This window comes from Dendropsophus ebraccatus, chromosome 14, assembly GCF_027789765.1.
Source record: "Dendropsophus ebraccatus isolate aDenEbr1 chromosome 14, aDenEbr1.pat, whole genome shotgun sequence".
NCBI lineage: Eukaryota > Metazoa > Chordata > Amphibia > Anura > Hylidae > Dendropsophus > Dendropsophus ebraccatus.
In genome coordinates, this window is record NC_091467.1 from 63,304,889 (window position 1) to 63,324,796 (window position 19,908).

The 19,908-nt window shown below is 43.7% G+C and overlaps 2 protein-coding genes across 5 annotated transcripts in view; one reads left to right on the top strand and one right to left on the bottom strand.

Annotated features, from left to right (window-relative positions):
- Positions 1 to 2,211, bottom strand: part of LOC138772782 (uncharacterized) — an 18,469-nt gene extending 16,258 nt beyond the window's left edge. Inside the window, exon 1 of one of the 2 annotated variants that reach the window (XM_069953445.1) lies at positions 2,007 to 2,211. Coding sequence is in view for 1 of the 2 variants with exons in the window: in XM_069953444.1 (XP_069809545.1) it covers positions 1,915 to 1,954 (40 nt within the window). In the remaining variant the exon portion in view is untranslated. Of the gene's footprint in view, positions 1 to 1,914; positions 1,973 to 2,006 lie in introns of those variants that run through there. The other variant, XM_069953444.1, reaches the window with a different exon arrangement.
- LOC138772781 (uncharacterized) lies at positions 2,110 to 19,470 on the top strand. Of its 3 annotated transcripts, XM_069953441.1 has the most exons (9): positions 2,110 to 2,354; positions 7,217 to 7,387; positions 8,393 to 9,179; positions 13,042 to 13,905; positions 14,186 to 14,299; positions 16,020 to 16,079; positions 16,297 to 16,444; positions 16,607 to 17,288; positions 17,372 to 19,470. In XM_069953441.1, exons 3-9 carry the CDS (start codon positions 8,403 to 8,405, stop codon positions 17,493 to 17,495), a joined length of 2,769 nt encoding a protein of 922 aa, XP_069809542.1. In that variant the 5' UTR covers positions 2,110 to 2,354; positions 7,217 to 7,387; positions 8,393 to 8,402; the 3' UTR covers positions 17,496 to 19,470. The 3 variants fall into 3 exon arrangements, with proteins under 3 accessions (XP_069809542.1, XP_069809543.1, XP_069809544.1); XM_069953442.1 differs by lacking the exon at positions 7,217 to 7,387; XM_069953443.1 differs by lacking the exons at positions 7,217 to 7,387; positions 8,393 to 9,179 and having other exon boundaries at positions 2,120 to 2,354.
- The last annotated feature ends 438 nt before the right edge of the window (positions 19,471 to 19,908 follow it).

Genomic DNA, 19,908 nt, shown 5'->3' on the forward strand with positions numbered 1-19,908 from the left:
GGCCTGGTGGTACAGTCACTTTAAGTATTTTCCTACTTATTCTCTTAGGATAGATGTATGTTTATCCCAGGCAGGTGTACATTCTGTTATTTACCAACCACATCTGCTGGAATATTCTTTATAGATTCTGTCTCTCACAAGTGTACCTACGATGGGAAAATTTACCTAGGTAGGAAAATTTGCAAAATTGGCAGCGTACCAAATACTGTAGCCCCCTATAATACATATCTCTGTATTTGCTATAGCCCCCCCCCCATATTATACATATAATAGATGGTTATAAGTCTGTATTAGCTGAAAACCCCTCCCCCTATAATGGATGGCTATTACCCTGTATTAGCTGTAGCCTCCTATAATACATATAAAGGATGGTTATATATCTGTATAAGCTGTGGCCCCCTATAATAAATATAATGGAGGGTTATAATACAGGGATGGTCATATCCCTGTATTACATATAGCCCCCCATAATACATATAATGGATGGTCATATCCCTATATCAGGGCCCGTTCACACTTCGAATTCGGTAAGAAGATTCCACTCGGAACCCCCGCCCGCAGACTCCGTCCCGAATCCCTCCTGCTAAGTCTTTCAATGGGAGGCCTCGGGCAGGCAGGGGATCCAAGCAGGATCTCCGCGCCGAATCTGTAGTGTGAACGGGCTCTTACATATAGCCCCCCCTATAATACATAGAATAGATGGTCATATCCCTGTATTACCTATAGCCTCCCCCATTATACATATAATGGATGGTTATACCCCTGTATTACATATAGCCCCCCCATTATACATATAATGGATGGTTTTATCTCTGCATTAGCTATAGCCCCTGTATAAGGGATAAATATACCCCTGTATTAGCTATAACCCCCCCCATATTATACATATAATGGATGGTTATATCTCTGCATTAGCTATAGCCTCCCCCTGTATTAGCTATAACCCCCCCATATTATACATATAATGGATGGTTATATCTCTGCATTAGCTATAGCCTCCCCCTGTATTAGCTATAACCCCCCCCATATTATACATATAATGGATGGTTATACCCCTCTATTAGCTATAGCCCCCATATTATACATATAATGGATGGTTATACCCCTCTATTAGCTATAGCCCCCATATTATACATATAATGGATGGTTATATCTCTGCATTAGCTATAGCCTCCCCCTGTATTAGCTATAACCCCCCCCATATTATACATATAATGGATGGTTATACCCCTCTATTAGCTATAGCCCCCATATTATACATATAATGGATGGTTATACCCCTCTATTAGCTATAGCCCCCATATTATACATATAATGGATGGTTATATCTCTGCATTAGCTATAGCCTCCCCCTGTATTAGCTATAACCCCCCCCATATTATACATATAATGGATGGTTACACCCCTGTATTAGCTATAGCCCCCATATTATACATATAATGGATGGTTACACCCCTGTATTAGCTATAGCCCCCATATTATACATATAATGGATGGTTATACCCCTGTATTAGCTATATCCTCCCCTATAAGAGATGAATATACCCCTGTATTAGCTATAGCCCCCCCTATAAGAGATGAATATACCCCTGTATTAGCTATAGTCCCCCTATAAGAGATGAATATACCCCTGTATTAGCTATAGTCCCCCTATAAGAGATGAATATACCCCTGTATTAGCTATAGTCCCCCTATAAGAGATGAATATACCCCTGTATTAGCTATAGTCCCCCTATAAGAGATGAATATACCCCTGTATTAGCTATAGTCCCCCTATAAGAGATGAATATACCCCTGTATTAGCTATAGCCCCCCTGTTATACAGGTCAGTCACGTGTTCCCCCTCACAGAGACTCGGGACCCCCCGGTTACACAGGAGGCTGCGGTACAATCAGGTGAGGGGCTCACACACACCTCCCCTGCTGTGTACACCAGGGTAATGGCGGTCACACATGAGCCCCTCCTGTGAGGAGATGACAGAGCGGGGTCTGCGCCCCTCACATTACCTGCCCCAGACACCCAGCGTGCAGCTTGGAGGGAACAACACTGCCTCTGCCCGCTGATTGGCTGCGGCGGCGAGGTGACGTCACCACGCCCTGCCCGTCGCCGCAGCGCTTTCTGGGGAATGTGGTTTCACTCTGTTTAGGCGCCAAAGCGTTTTGATTGGCAGTGGCTCGTTACGTCGCGCGGCTGGTAGGCGGGAACTCTACGTCTCATCGAAGAGCGGGACCACAACTCCCACAATCCTTATCGGACGTAAAGGAACCATTTAATGACGTCACGGCCTGTTAGCCAATCAACGAGCCGCTTCCTTCCCAACCGTGTTATTTCCATCTTGTACGCTGCTGAGTGAGGTAGGTAGTGAGTTTCCTGCTTATAATGTACAGGTTATAATGTATGAGCACTAGACTCTGCTCTGAAGCCCCTCCCCCTCTATGTTATATTATTATATAATCGAAGCTGATGTATAATCATTCTATTGTGGTTATATCAGTGTTCTGCAGCTTTTGGCTCCTCAGATGTTGCAAAACTACCTCAGGGCATGCTGGGAATTGTAGTTTTGCAGCAGGCGGTGAGTATTGCATTATTATGTGGTGACAACATTGTGTCGAATTACATCTCGCATCACCATGACGACATTTTTGGTCATGTGACTTTCAGAAGGAAACAATTGGGGCTGGCAGCAGCTCTACAGCGTATCGGTGATATCCGGCAGCGTCTATTAGTCCTTTCTCCGCCAATTGCTCGTCCTTGTTGCCCATAGCAACCACAGTGCAGAAGATGGCTGTGGAGAATGAAAGCTGCTCTGTGATTGGTTGCTATGGGCAACACACATTTCTTAATTCGCGTTAAAGCAGGGGTCTCAAACTCGCGGCCCTCGGGACACTAGTTTGCGGCCCCCACCTCACCCAGTGACCCGCATTATATGTGGCCCGACCCAGTGATGTTGCTAGGCATTAAGATTCGGGGCCAGTGCCCCGGACAGGAAAGTCTTTTGCCTACCGACGTCAAACTACAGGAGGCAGTGCTGGCGCCCGACAGCGATCGCTCCCCGGAACATAGGGCCGGATCCCACGGACATACAGCAGGCTGAGGACGTGCTGCTCAGTGACGTCATCCGGCCCCTCATTCATTGGATGGACGGCCGTGGCGGCTCCACGCTCCAGCGGATCCAAGCTGGTGAGTATTCTATTGTAACCCAGGGGGTGGGAAGGCTGGGGGGTTGGCAGTGTGTGTGTGTGGGGATGGTGGCCAGGTGGGGTAGTGTGTGTAGGGGGGGAGTAAGGTGAGATAGTATGTGTGTGTGTGTGTGGGGGGGGGGGGGGGTCAGGTGGGATAGTGTGGGCACTATATGGGGGCATTGGCTACTATGTGGGGCACTATATGGGGGATTGGATACTATGTGGGCACTATATGGGGGGCATTGGATATTATGTGGGCACTATATGGGGGCATTGGCTACTATGTGGGGCACTATATGGGGGCATTGGCTACTATGTGGGGCACTATATGGGGGGATTGGATACTATATGGGGGCATTGGCTACTATGTGGGGCACTATATGGGGGGATTGGATACTATGTGGGGCACTATATGGGGGGATTGGATACTATGTGGGGCACTATATGGGGGGATTGGATACTATATGGGGCACTATAATTGGGATTGGATACTATATGGGGTACTATTCAGTCAGCAGCATGTGGTGACTGTAGGGGAGTGGCTATGGAGGGCTCCTATCTTGTTTTTCTTGTGTAAACCCTGATGCGGCCCAGCCTCACTCAGACTCTACCTCCAGCGGCCGCCGGGTAAATTGAGTTTGAGACCCCTGCGTTAAAGGGATCAGTAATCGGACATGTATCACCTATGGTAAGGATTATAGTAGGAGGACCCCTTTTAGTGAGACCCTGAGTGATGTGATATTATGCTTCGTATGTGACCATAAAGTTGTAATATACAATTATTTTTATTTTACACAATAAAAGTAAAAAAGTGATGACAAACATTTAAAGTGGACCTGTTGGCTGGTACACATCCATGTGGTGGTGCCACACCATCACACTCCATCTTTAAATGGCTACTACAGTTGTTTTAAATCAACTGGTTTCAGAAAGTTATACAGACTTTTAATTTACTTCTATTTAGAAATCTCAAGTCTTCTCATATTTATCAGCTGCTGTATGTACTGCAGGAAGTGGTGTATTCCTTCTGGACTGACACAGTGCTCTCTGCTGCCACCTCTGTCCGAGACAGGAACTGTCCAGAGCAGCAGCAAATTCCAATAGAAAACCTCTCCTGCTCTGGAAGCAGTGTGTCAGACTGAAAAGAAAACAACTTTTCCTGCAGGACATATAGCAGCTGATAAGTACTGGAAGACTTGACATTTTTAAACAGAAGTAAATTACAAATCTATATAACTTACTGAAACCAGTTGATTTGAAAGAAATATATTTTTGCTGGAGTACCCCTTTAACTCAGTGATCTCATCCTTATCTTTAGCTGTTGCAGAACTGCAAGTTACCGGACAACCACTGCAAGTTGTCTGGACAACCACTGGCTGATGGGAGTTGTAGTTTTTTAAAGGCCTCCGGATGGAGATGAATGATTTGAGTTAAAGTGTCACTGTCATCATAACTATCAAAATGAACAGTAGATGTGATAAAAAGCAAGTTTGCAATTTACATTTTTTTTTTTTTTTTTAGTTATCATGGAAAACACGGCACTTCCTGTTTTCTGGCACTTTTTTTTCCTCAAAAAAAAAAAAAGGAAACAGCCACAAAACAGGAAGTCCTGTGTATCCCAGGCCATCTGAGTGCTCATGGAGAGAAGGCAGTCATGTGACTGATGTACACATTGAGCCGTGACTCTCTGTACTGGCCGGAATTCCTGTGTTTAGTCTGTTTTTTTCAACCAGCAGAATATCTGCCTTCAGGAGACTAGACCAGGATTTCTAGTAAGTATAGCTGTTATATAGCTGCCTTCTGGAGACTGGACGTGGATTTCTATTAAGTATAGCTGTCTTAAGGAGACTGGACCTGAATACAAGTAAGTATAGCTGTTATATAGCTGCCTTCTGGAAACTGGACCTGGACTTCTAGTAAGTATAGCTGCCTTCAGGAGACTGGACCTGGATTTCTGGTAGGGCTGGGTGGTATACCGCAAAAATACCGGTACCGTCGGCGTCGGTTAACCGACCTTAACTTAGCCAGGACGGTATCTGCGGTATTTTTGAATTCTATCTCCCTGCCAGAGCACCTCCGCACACACACGCGCGGCCTGGCGTGAGCGCTGCACGTTATGTGCAGGGACGCCGGTATCAGAGCGGGAGGAGCAGCAGGGCCCAGGTGAGAATGCCCGAGTGCACCCCCTGTCATACACCCTTATCCGCCCTCCCTGTATATTCATACACCCCTATCCCTATATGCCTTCCCTGTATAGTCATACACCCCTGTCCGCCCTCCCTGTATAGTCATACACACCTATCCCTATGTGACCCCCTGAGTATACACATCCTGTAGAGGCTGTATACCTGTATATCCAGGTCTCTGCTGAGACCCCCTAATAATGACAAATAATAATAATGATAATAGACTAACCACAGGTTGCTGCTCAGTGAGTTCTTTTTTTACTTTTTTGAATCAAAATATCGCCAGTTTGTCACGGCAAGTGGGTGTGGTTTGCAAAAAGGGGTGTGTCATAATTATCGTGCAATTATCGTTACCACGGCTACATGTGCAATAAACCACGATATTGATTTAGACCAATATCGCCCAGCCCTAATTTCTGGTAAGTTTAGCTTTGTTTTACAGCATAATAACAAAAAAAATGAATGTATATTGCAAACTTGCTTTATATCACATCTACTGTTGATTTAGATTTTGAAAGTTATAACGACAGGGACACTTTAAGGCTGGGGAACCTTCGGCCCTCTATGTTTTCTAAACTACAATTTCCATCAGACCTTGATAGCCAAAACAAATGCTTTGGCTGGACAAACATGATGGGAATAGTAGTTTAGCAACAGTTAGAGTGCTGCAGGTTCCCCATCCCTGCTCTTACTTATACTATATCTGTGGGTTGTTTTGGTGACTGTGCAGCCCCCACACAGACCATCTGCCCGGGTGTTTGTTCCCTTGTGGGTGCAGTAAAAGAAGGGGCACAGTGTGGATTACCCTGTTGTGGAGGAACATATAAGGGCCATTGCCAATAACTAATAGAAGGTTTTATGGATCATATGCACTCATTCCAGTGACCTCCATGGGTGGCCATGTTACTTGGCGTCTTTTGTGGTCTCTGTTCCATTTATCATACCATCATGGGGTTGAGATACTGTAGGATTGAAGCCCATGATGTCAAGTTCTACAATGGTTCAACAACCTATCGTGAATGGGCCAATGTGTAGAGAGAGTGGTCAGATCTCTTTGCCTTAGACCATACTGTCACCTCCAGTGATCAAACCCCATTTACACCATCGGAGGTAAGACCCAGAAGACTTTATGCACTCCAACTGTGTGATGGCACCGATTAGTGTACAGCAGTATTCTGCTGATGGCTCTAATATCAGAACATTTATGGGCCGTGCATCAATATTAATTTAAATTTACTCCTGGGCACCTCCATGGGAGAGAAACGGCAGGTCACTGCCCGGGATCTCTGGTAGCAGCATGCCCCATAACACTTTACCTTTAATATTATTGCCCAATATTATCGGCTTTGAAGGGTTTTTATGTTTTGGGGCTCCAGGATCATGTTTCATATGCTTTTGTCTGTGTGTTCACATAACTTTGGGCACTAGAATTGTGTGAATAGTCTGTATATATTATATATATTTTTTTTTACATGCTGTATGTAGAGTCTCTTAGCCCATCCCCACCACCACTTGGCTGAAGATTGGGATGGATGACTTCCGGGAGCGCGTGGATCAGTATTTGCACGGAGCTACGGGGTATTGTCATCTGTATCTGTTGTAGTGGGACAGAGATCTGTAGTGTCTGAGCCATCACATAGTTCATGTATTTACATCTGCATTTTCGCTTGTTGTCACAGTCATTTTTATACTAAAGTTTTCTTCTGAGCCTTTTTGTTGGAGCCGTACAACCACCAAGTATTGTTCAAGTTTCTATAACATTAAAATTTTGGTAACTTTTTTTGGTTCTATTCAGGAAGGTTTGAGTACTGCAGTAATGTTGGTGAACCCATTTTCCTGGTTATTTAGGAAAGTGACAGTCAGTGGGGGCATTGTCAGGCACAAAGTCTCCTCTCAATGCCATCCTCATGTCGATGGATTCTAGACATCATGAGCTACCGCCATTTAGAGAAGTAAAGCCTATGGATCGCTGTGGACCCAAGTGACAGCCTTGTGGCCTTGTGTGTCGGATGGGGTTTGGTAAGTACTTCTACTTTACTAATGACTCATGGTTTTGCCAAGTGACCAGCTGCATCCTCGCAAAATAGATGGCTCTGTTTACGACGGGTCCACTTTAAATGCCAAACAGTGAGAATGCATGTAAGGCTGCGTTCTTGTGTATATTTCTCTTTCAATAAGTTTCAACCACGTTTTATATCCAGCAACAAAAAAAAAACAGCAACTAAGTTTTGAATACATTTTTCAGTGGGAAGGGAAATGTTTAACATATATTTTTACTCTACTCTGAAACATATGCATTAAATGCACACAAAAACGCAGCCTCTAAGGCAGGGTTTAAATTTGAGGACTGACGTATCTGTGCTCGGACTTTTACTCCTGTGGACTGAACATAGCTAGTGACTACTTTAGGTAATTTTTCCGCACATACACAAGGTTTTTAGCAAAGTACACCACATGTTTTAAACTAAGAAAAAATGCTTAATCATGTATAATAATTACCCAAAATAGTCACTAGCTGACTGCATTCGGGCCATAGACATAAATGGGGTCTGTGTATAGATATATTGGCACCCTTAGATCAGTGGTAGAAAAATGTTAGTGGATAATTTTCATAAATGTTGCCTATTTATTTATTTATTTGTTTTGGGAGGAGGGGGTGCGTGGTAGATGTCTCACAGACGATGAGTGGGACTAAGATTCATCTACTCCTGTTTGGACATAACATATGGAGCGATGGTAGGTCAGTAACGTTAACAGCAGCGGTGATGGATCTGCAGTCCCCCATTTGTTGAAAGACTGTGATTCCCATCATGCCTGCCTTTAGTTGTCCAGGCATGATAAGGTAGTATTGCAACAACTGGAGGTCTGCAGATTCCCCTTAGGAGATGCCTTTGCCTGAATTAGGGTTTGTATTGAAACATATGCCAAAGTTTTAGACATTTTAGTCTCTCTTATTCTGCTTTTTACTGTCAGAGTTACTTCTTTATTAAAGGGAAACTGTCTGTTTTGTCTTATTCTTTGCAGGGGGACGACCATGCCTAATTGTATTGTCTTAGGCTGTCCACACCGGTGTGGGAACAAGGGTCAATTCCCTGAAGTCATATTACATTCTTTTCCCCGTTCACTGGATCAAATAAAGGCTTGGCTTTACCAAACTGGTCAGATATATGAAGACCTAGATGAAATGGCACAACGCATCTACGAGAGGAAAAAAACCAATGCATATCGCCTTTGCTCTGCCCATTTTACAAAAGACAGTTATATAATAAATCAGTATAAAAAGATACTTCGACCTGACGCCCTCCCAAGCATTTTCCCCTCTCCTGGGGCATATTATGATCGGAAACGGCCACGGAAGCGGCGTAAAAGGAACAAAGATTCCAGTCAAGTTTCCAACCCACCAACTCCCATGGAATGGAAAGAAACATGGACTAACAGAGAAATTTTGTTCGGGGGTGAGGATACCCAGACGAACGTGTCTTGCTTTGATACTACATATGTTCGATGGTACAATAAATCTGTGTCAGACAGGGATCATGCTCGGGTTGGTGTGCACCCCAGACCTCATCCTCATCTTAAAGAAGAACTGCTTGAAGTCCCATGTGCTGGTCAGGAAAATGTGGACGTGCCTCATCCGGGCTTACTAACATCTATAAAATCTGAAAATATCGATGAACAGCCAGAAGACCACGAGGATGATGGTATTTTACGCATTTTAGTAGACTCGCCCAAGAACGAAGACAACCATCTGATGTCCCCTGGCATTAAAGACGAAACGAACGTCAGAGCTACAGAACACAGTCTGCATGAGGTTAGTATGGCGGATACATCTGTAAGCTGTTTTTGCTCAGGAAAGTTATCCGACTCATGCAAACCTGTCCATGTGCCCAAAAGAACCATTTTGAAAACCCACCATACCCAAACATCCGTGCCCATACCCAGTCATTGTGCCCATATGTATGTTAGACAGAATGTTCCATCAAATCCTCATCTCGCCTTGTTCTTGGGGTATATACTGTTGTGTAGGTAACACCTGTAAAAAACATTGCATTGTATAAGAATATAGTAGACAATCCTCAGCTTTTTTTTTTTTTCTTTTATGTAACTTTTGGCAAACTTTAATGTTAAAAATAAATCTCTCTTGGTGGTGGGATAAAATTGAGTGGAGTTTATAAAATGTAAATCTCAGATTGTAACCGAAGAGTATGGGACAATAATAATCCATGAATGTGGGTGCACCATGTCCTCGCTGATGTATTAATGTTTGGATGTAGCTCAGGAATAAAGGCATATTATGATCTGGTACCTTCGTACCTCCGATCTGTAGCTGCTCGCCTTGGAAGAGGAGTGTATGTACGTGCCTTAAACGAGTATCCCCATCCAAAATAATTTGGTATAGCTACAGAATATGCTATAAATAATGGATACATCCAGGACCTGCCTCGAAAGCACGACTTGATAACATGTTAGTAAAATATACTAAAAAGGGAACAAAAACAATCAAATGCAAAAAAGAATCTACGTATTTACTCTAGCTTCAAGTCTCTTTTATGACTATGATTCTTTAATATTATTAAAAAAAAAAAACTTGAAACCAGAAGAATCTCCAGGCCTGATGCCCTCCTAAGCATATTTCCAGTTTATCAAGGCCGTGATGAAACCATGGTTAAAGACAAAGAAGAAAACCCTAAACGTCCCAGCCAATATATAAAGCCAAGGAACGGTGCACATAAAAAAAAAAAAGTAGGACAACTAAGTGCTTACATGGAACGTCCATATCAATAGACCTTTATTGGTAAGAATACTGTTCGTGTTGATATAACCATCTTACCCAAGAAAGAAGACTGTCTTCTAATATGCCAGTGTTTGGACAGCTCTGCCAGTTTCACAGTTCAGATTACAGGCGCTGTTAGGTTAGTACGTCACATGGACTGAAGTATTGGATGTTGTGGAAAGTCCAGTACCCAACCTGCGTTGTGCTATCAAGATCTGTATTACCTTCTGTCTAGCCGATTGCATCAATGTAATTTGGATATCAGTATAGATTTATTGTATTTTTATCTTAGTTTGCACAAGTGGTTGTCTAAGATCTGAGTCCTGCACCATCACACGGACATCGGTGCTTCATAAAACCACAACCAATATGAAAGCCTCCCGAGAGATTGTGGGACTGACCCCAGAACCTTGCAGAGGGGAGACTTGGGACAACTATTCTCCATACAGCAATAAACTGCAGTGCAGGTCGGCAACTGTCCTGTATAGATCTGGACCCCAATCCTGTGCAAGTGAATCATCCAGAGGTGTCGGCACTCTTGGCTATTGGAACAACCAGATGTCTTTAATTGACCAATAGATAACATGTCATATCTGTATAGAGTTGTGGTTGTCTAGCAAAATACTCAATAAAGCTGATGCACTTTGTGGTTCTCTTGTTTTTGTTCTAGAAGGTGAATATCTCACGTTTCTAATTTTTTGCATTGTCGGCACATATGATGCTTTTTCTTGTGTCCTGGAACTTTCTCATCCTCCCATGATCAGTCTTTGCTGTTCTATAGAATATTCTGATTTTTATCTTGTACAATATCCATGACTTCTGTAATATGAGATGTGTGTTACAGGAAGGACGATGAAGAACGTGAGATGACAATTAAAGGGGTATTCCCATCTTGTTAAGAAGCTGAAAACAGGCAAAGCACAGGAATTACACAATTTGGGTTATTTCCATTAACTGCAGTGGGAGTTGCACAAACTACGTAGCCCCACTAGCCACGCTGTTTGTGATTTCCGAAGCTATGTAACCGGCACAGCTCATGGGACTATGTCCTTTGTGCAACTCCTATTATAGTTAGTGCTTTGGTTATTTTCTTTATAGGGGTATTCTGCTCAAACATAACTTTTTCATATGTTGCTGCCCATGGTGAGACTAACATTTCATTCCATACATGTTATTTATTTGTTCACTTTCCTTCCCCCAATTCTGAGCTGCTGCTTTTAGCTGAAGACACATAATTCTGTGTGTGAGCATTTCTCTCCATATCCTCCCCCTCCCTTCTAAAACGGCTGATGTAAACAATCCCTGACTGCAATCTTGTAATGTTTGGATGATTAATCACAGTGGGGGACATTTATTAAGACTGGTGTACTCGCACGCCTGCCCCCTTTTTCCTGGCCTGATTTACTAAGAAGTGCATTCCTCTTTGTGAAGCCAACGGGCCCTGCGTCTGGTGCAGACATTGTGCAATAAATCTACCTCTGTGCGCAGGCTCAAATCATGATGAATCAGACGCGGGATGGGGCGATTGGAGGATATGGCTGGCGTATGCTATGGATAAGGGGAGAATCTGCTCCTTTTCTGTAGCATATGCCTGGGACGCTTTTTGATAAATTTCTCCCAGTGCATTCATCAGCAGTTTGACCTCAGATTAACCCTCCCAGCATTACAAAAAAGCTATAAAGTTGCAGATAAAGCCTGCCAGGAACTTGTGTACATCAGCCCTCTCAGAAGGGAGGGAGGAAGAGGGAGAGATGAAGAGAAACTCACAGATTTTTGTGTCTTCAGTAGAAAGCAGAAGCTCAGAATTGGGGGAATGAGACTGAATAGATAACAAGTATGGAATGAATTCTTAGACTGTATTCACACGTTCCATGTTTGCTCCGTGAAGCACAGACGACTTGGACGGTGAATGCCTGTCCTGGACTGTTTCCCTGCAGGGCATGATCTATCAATATCAAGTTATGTTTGAGTGGAATACCCCTTTAGGGTGCGTTCACACCTACAGGATCTGCAGCAGATTTGATGCTGTGTTCAGTTATTTAAATGAAATCTGCTGCAGAAAATCAGCTGCAGATCCTGTAGGTGTGAACGCACCATTAAGGAAAATTCCCCTGTTATCGGTCAAATGCCTGTTTTTCTGGGTTCTAGCACATAATATAGGGTTTCACTATTATAACTGTTTAAAGGAGAAGTCCACTAATGATAATTTGCCAGCAGACAGGGGGGAACATAATAAACAAGCGCTACTTACCTCTCTTCATGCCGCCAAAGCCCCCCAAAGTACCGATGTTGTTGCAACTCGGGGGGAATGCCTTTAGGCCCTTTTACGCCAAAAGATGTCTGACAGATTATCTTACTGATTTTTTTTTTTTTTTTTTTTTTTTCAGCCAAAGCCAGGAATGGATTTGAAAAGAGGAGAAATCTCAGTCTTATCTTTACGACCTGTTCTCTGTTCATAGTCCGTTCCTGACTTTGGCTGAATAAATCTGTCAAATAATCTGTCAGACATCTTTTGGTGTAATAGGGCCCTTACTCTGCTGATGGATTGCCCCATCGACCAATCAAAGACTACAGCAATGTCCCGCCCGAGTCAATGACTTGCTAAGTTGGCAATCCATCAGTCGAGCCGTAATGTCGCTGGAGGAGGAGATCCAGGAGTCCGATGGAAGTCCTGGAGCATTAAGGCAGTGCTGTGGAGTCACAGGGACTGGTAGGTAGAGCTTGTTTATTATGTTCCTCCCTGCCTGCTGGAACATTATCATTTTTGCCAAACTCCCTTAAAGGAATGAATTAGTAATGACCAATAATCTCCCATATATGTAGGAAGTGCTTAGCATAAGTCTTGCATGTATACAAGTTAAGGGATCTGAGTTATAACTTCGTCCTTGTCATTTTTCAGGCAGAAGAGATGCCGAAATGTATTGTACAGGGCTGTCCGCACTTCGCGGGGAGGAAGAACAGCACGCCTGGAGTTACCCTTCACATGTTTCCTAAGGACTTGAATGTCATTAAAAAATGGCTGCTGCAGACAAACCAAGATTTCGGTGATCTTGACTTGTTCGCAGAGGGGATCTTGCAAGGAAAGATTGGAATTTCCCGTATTTGCTCGGCCCATTTTGCTCCAGAATGCTATGCTTTAGTTGGGTCACAAAAAATCCTTTTGGACGGGTCTATTCCAACAATATTCCCAGAAAGGGATAAAGCATCTAATGAGAATGCAGCTAATCCAGCGTTCCAGAACATTTACTTACCTCTAGGTCTGTGGACAAATAACATGTCTGTGGTACCAAATGTGGCATCATGGGGAGTTAACCAGTTCATAGGTCCTGACGTGAATCAAGACATTGTGATAGCCACCAATGGTTTAGGTGTAAATGTCAGCACATCAGCAATAGAACATAATATGGAAATAATACCCAATCAGTATGGAAATCCACCAACAACAAATTTTGTTGGCAAATCCCCCCCTCCCAGGACTGGGAATGTAAAAGCCCGTGCTAAAAAACCAAAGGCCAAGCCACAAAAACAACGGAAGACTGTCAATGAGACAGGCCTAGTGGTCCATGACGTGACAACCAACAAGGTAAATAAAGCCATTCAGTGGCCTGAGTATGAGAACAACGTGAGCGGAGAGCTCTGGAAAGTGATGCATGACCATTTCTACAAGGTGCCAAGAAAGTATAAGGAAATGAAGAAATGCTCGGTCATGTCGGAGTATGGAGTTAGGAAATACCTACATGGCAATGATACGGAGAGTGAACTGGTACGTTTGACTTCATGTCACTTGAGATTTGCTCATTGCAGAGTTAGAATAGTAGTAGTGTAGTTTGGTCATCACTTGGAAAGGGTTGTCTCTATGGACCCTGCTTATAGAAAATGAACCATAAGAGGCCTTTCCTGGTGGCTCCATTACGCGCTGGCGGGATTGGCAGGTTTTTGGTGACAATGTTTTTTGATCCTATGACTTGCAGAAACTTCAGTTATTGTTGGCTAGCTGACCAATGCTCGTTGTCTTCATTCTCTTTGTTTGTTCTCCCTCGTAGTTCTCAACACTGCAGTATGTGGCCAACGTCTTCTCAATGAATAAATCTAGGGAGCTAAAGTCAACAAGAATGCTAAACCAGGCCCTGGAGATCGTCTCTCTGATAGCTGGAGAGGTGAGCTTTTCTTCTAAGACTTCACAGATATCACATCAAAGTTTTATTTTTTAAAGATGTTTTCCCAGAATAGACAATTACCAGTTACTCACAGGATAGCTAATAGATGTCAGATCCTCAGGACTAGAACGCGGTCCCAATCTCATTGTATGTCTGCAGTGAGGAGAACTTTGGATCGATAGGTATACTTCCTTAATACAATGTCTATTGAACTACGTAGACTTCAAATGGAACAGCAACTTGCTGAGCTTCCTTCTCTGCATTGTGCAGTTAAAGGGGTTGTCGGGTGTTTGGTATTTGTTAATATACTGCTGCTGGTGCATATAAAACAAAAAACATCCTATGCTTACCTCTCCGCACTTCCCCCAGTGTCCTCTTCTGGTGTCGCCAGTCTCCCTCTGCTAACTGCAAAGCCTCCACTTACGAGACTTAGTGTTCTGTTACACAGGATAATTATGGTGCAGAAAATTGTTATATCTTTCAAATTTAAATTATGATCGTCCTCTGTAATTGCAGGCAACATTTGAAAAATCGTTTGCGTGTTGTTGATCATTCATGTAGATCTGACCCTAAAATCATTGTTATTTGTTCGCTGTAACTTCACATTCGTTCATTGTAGTTCTACATTTGTTTACTATTTGTTCAGTGTAATTCTGATTTGTTCCTTCTTTTGCTGGGATCTGATGGAGTAAACGATCGTAATAACGACCGTTGTAACGAACGAAACTAACAACGATCGTTCTGTGTAATATGGTAGACAATTTCGGGTTGATGATAACGATTGTTAAAAATCAATTCTAAAAGGACCTTTACTCGTCTCGGCAGTGACTGCCTGTTTAAGCCAAATACTGGCCGCAGGGCTGTCCCGTATCAGTCAGTGATTGGCTGTCACTCCCAAGACAAATTTGTCTGCAGTCAGCAGGGGACACCGGGGGAGCACGCAAAAGAAAGCATAGGATGTTTGTTTTATATGCAGCGGTATTTTAAAAAATACCAAACGCCTTTAAAGAGGATGTACCACCAGGTACATCCTCTTGAATTTAACCCACCGAAAGAACGGCGCCGTCATGGGGAAGCCGGTGCCGCGGTCCATTTTTCTAACCGCGGCCCAGTTCCCGTGTACGGCGCTGTTCTATCCAGCGGTACTGGGCTGTGCTGAAGCACTAGAGGTCGGCCTGCCCGCCCCCAGTGGGTGGGAATTCCCTCCCCTCTATGACTCAGCTCCATTAGAATTAATGGAGCCGCGTCATAGAGGAGCGCGGATTGAAAAACGGACCGCGGCATCGGCTTATCATGAGGGCGCCGTTCTATCGGTGGGTTAAATTCAAGAGGATGTACCTGGTAGTACATGCTCTTTATGGAGGATTTTTTTTGGGGGGGGGGGTTTGAGGCAGGGGCTCAGAAATCTGGGTACACATGTAGTATTTGGCATTTTGCCAAACCAGAAAGGCATTCAAAACACAGAAAAAGGTGTAGATATTTCTATTATTGTTTTCCTTTTTAATGGTTCCACCCCCTCTTTTGGCTAAAAAATATCCCGTACTTTCATGCCTCTTCCCACTAGGGGCGCTGTTATCATTTGCCTTGCAGTTCTTCTAAAGACATAAGAGGTGGTTGCCAGGGAGCCTAGGAAGGAGGACTAATATGTATAGTCTATGATTCCTATACATTATCCATACTGGTCAATGTTTATATGTGATGTTTTTCCGTCATTATACAGGAATGGGTCATTGTAAAGAAGAACTCCATCCATAATGGTGTGCACGAGCTGACCGGAGAGGTGAGCAGCCATAATTTCGATTGCATTCTATGTAGGAGATTCAAATAGTCAGTGAAGAAAAATTGGTTAGTAAAATTTTGATTTGTCAACGTCAGGAGTTGAGACGTGTGTTACAGGGAAGATGGCCGTCGGTGTAAGAAACTATCCAGAGGAAAATCATTAAAAAGAAAAAAAAACGTTTTCCATTACATTGTCCTCCCATACGTTTTTTTTCCAGGTCCCCATAAAGTGTGGCGAAGTGGCAGTCTACTTCTCAATGGATGAATGGGACTATATAGAAGACCACAAGGAGGACTATGAGGACTTTGTTACAGACAATATCCCATTGAATCGCACATGGGAAGTCCCAGAACAGTGGGATTCTGGTAAGAAATTGCTTTATGTATATGTGAATGGCATTGCCAGCTCCTCTGCTTCCTATTGCGATTTTGTCTTGGTAAAATGTCAGATGTAAATATCCCATAATGCACTGACCCTTCAGCAAGCATCGTAGCTGTGATTATAGCAGTTTGCTTTGTTTCTTTCAGATCCAATGACTGAGTATGAGGAGTTTGAAGAGTTAGAAGAAGATGAGGAAGAAGACATACCAGATCCCCCTCCAAATGAAGACTCCTCAGACTGGGAACCAGACAGTGATATGGAATTTGAGAAAAAAGAAAAATCTGTGGCAATCCGTGAGAGAGTGATTTCGAGTAACCCTGAGACTGAGGAACCCCAAATGACTCATAAGTGTGATGAGTGTGAAGAAGCCTTCCCCGATGAAGAGGCTCTTGAGGCACACAAACCAACACACATACGTAAGTGTGAGGACTGCGAGGAACTGTTCAGCACCGAAGCAAAACTCATCAAACACCGGGCCGAGAACCATGCCACCAAGCGCTTCGCCTGCACCATCTGCGGTATCCAGTACGACTACAAGTCTCAGTTCATCATACACCAAAGGGCGCACACAGGCGAAAAACCCTTCCCTTGCGCAGTGTGCGGGAAGAAGTTTGGCCACAGAAGTAGCTTACTCGTCCACCAAAGGAGACACACAGCCGGAAAAACTTTTGAGTGCGGAAAATGCGACAGGCGCTTCGACAAAAAGAGCGAGCTGGTCAGACACGAGAAAGATCACAGCCAAAATCAGCCCTACAAATGCAAGAAATGCGAGAAGACGTTTGCATGTAAAACGGGTCTGCTGCGGCACAGGAAGGATCACCCTGAAGAGTAAAGGCATTTCCCTTCTTCCTTTCTTTGAGTCTTGAGTTTTAGGATGTTGTTTGAATTAGCTTTATTTTTTGTTTTTCTAGGAATGATGACAAAAAAGAGAAAGTCCGCTCCAAGAAACACCCATTTAAGTGCAAGGTGTGCGGGAAGAAGTTCGCACAGAAAAGAACTTACGAGAAACACATGTGGGAACACGACGACTACTAAAGGCGTTTTGGATCTTTAAAACGAGACTTGAGTTTATTTTTTGGTTGTGTTACTCTTCTGTTTTTTTTATTTTTTCAGTTCTACAGTAGGTTAGTCAGGGGGAGATGTGAGAGTAAGACTGGTGTGCGGCTCCCGCTTCATTCTAGGCTTCAGGTAACTGGTGGTGCTGTGCAGGCCGGACCGATGGCTAATAAAATTTAGGGCTGGTTACTGATATCTAGTACATTCCAGTCTTTATAGTTCTACATACAGGGTTGAGGTTCTACCTAGGTGGGGCCTTTTACTATGGGTAAAAGCAGGAGCTACATTTGTCAGGGCACTAGAAAGTTAAGGGTTACTCCGAGATTAGGTAAAAAAGCTGCACACAATGGTCAGAGAGGCTGACCGCATTCAGAGGGCCTCGGGGCCTAGACCTCAGATAGAGGACCCAACCAAGCCTCTTTTGACATCGGAGAATGATGCGTTGTCTTCAAAAAGAGGGAGGAGCGAAGAAAATACACATTTAGTAGCCATTATATATTCAACTTCCTGTCAGGGGTGAATCATACTGAAGCCAGGACTATTAGTGATAACACTATGTTAGGGTTGTAAATCTTGGGGAGACTTTATTTATATACAATATTCTGATACCCGAGTACCCCTTGAGGGTGCGTTCACACCTACAGGATCTGCAGCAGATCTGCAGCAGATTTGATGCTGTGTTCAGTTATTTAAATGAAATCTGCTGCAAAAAATCAGCTGCAGATCCTGTAGGTGTGAACGCACCATGAAGAAACAAATGTCCATTAGATGGCGTAGACTTGACCACCACTATGGCTTGTATCTGTCAAAGCTGAAATAGCAGCACCTACAGCTCTCTTTAAGGGTGCCTTCACACCTACCGGATCTGCAGCGGATTTGACTAAATGAATGAATACAGCATTAAATCCGCACTGTAAAATCCGCTGCGGATACGGTGTGTGTGAAAGCACCCTAAAGGGGATTTATCAGCAGGTTAGACGAATCTAACGCACAGGAGCTGCTGAGGAGGAAGATATGTCTCTTAGCTTCCTCCTCCGCTGTTCTGGTGCAGTTAGTCCTGTTTCCCACGGTCTGATGAGACTGTTAGCAGCACTGGCGGGGGGGGGGGGCTTAGGAGTGCTGCCCGCACCATAGCGCTGGTCTGCCCCTGGCTGGCCCGCCCCTTTCTAAAAATGATGAACGGATCGGACCGGCCGGATCGTCCCTATGGGAATGGGCAGTACTCCAAACGCCCCTCCCCCCCCCAGTGCCAGACCACGGGGAACACCATTAACTGCATCAAAACGGCGCTGAGGAGGAAGGTAAGAGACATACCTTCCTCCTCGGTGTCTCCTGTGCAGTAAGTATGAAGTTATCAGAAGGTTAGATTTGTCTAACCTGCTGATAGTTCCCCTTTTAAGTGGTCACAGATGTATCAATAGCTTGAAAGATCCAACCAAGAACAGACAAGTGGTCACAACCAACACTTTAGTGGGTTCCAGTGATGTGTGATCACAGTAAAACCAGTCACTGGCTCTGGCTCCTCTTATAAATACAAGTACTTCTACTGTAGCATTCAGTAACCTAGTACAGATGTCTGCTGGGATGAGAGCCGTATCCTCCAGGGAAGCCATAAAAAGACGGGTGGATGTCCCCATAGTAGCGCTCACCTGATGGAGTCTACATGAACATGGCCGCCGGTAACTGTACTGTATAAATACATAAAGGCAGTAGTTCCTCTTTAAGTACTAAGACTTTTCTTATTGTTAGGTTTTTGACACTTGTCCGCACTGGATATATTACATTTTCTATGTTTATGGAACTTGTTAATTAAATCTTTATCCAAGAATTGGGGACCCCGGTGTCTGCTCAGTTCTAAAGCGTGCGCCTGTGTTCTAATATGGCTGATCACTAAAATTGTTAAAGGAATTGTACAGGATAAAAAAATAAAAAAAAACAGCATCCTGCTAGTCCAGAGGATGTGTGTGGCATTGCTGCTCATTCTTTAAGGGGTTAACCAGGATTAGAAAAAGCACAGCTCTTTTTTTGCAAAAACAACGCCACCCCTGTTGTTGGGTTGTATGAGGTATTACAGCTCAGCTTCATTCACTTCAATGGAACGGGGCAAAAGCACCCCAAACTGAGAACAGGGGTGGTGCTGTTTCTGGAAGACAGTGGCCATGTTTTCCTAAGCTTGGATATCCCTTTTAGTGCTACAATCCACACATTACATCCAGCCGGATTGTATTTCATCTCTCAGTATCTGTTTGTAGCCACTGATAAGGTACATAAGGTCCATCAAATCCAACCTATAATCCTGCTGTGTTGTTACAGCGGAAGACCAGATGCCGATTGCCCCATATACTTCCTGACTCCAAAACTGGTGATTTAGTAACTTGTAATATTATTGCAC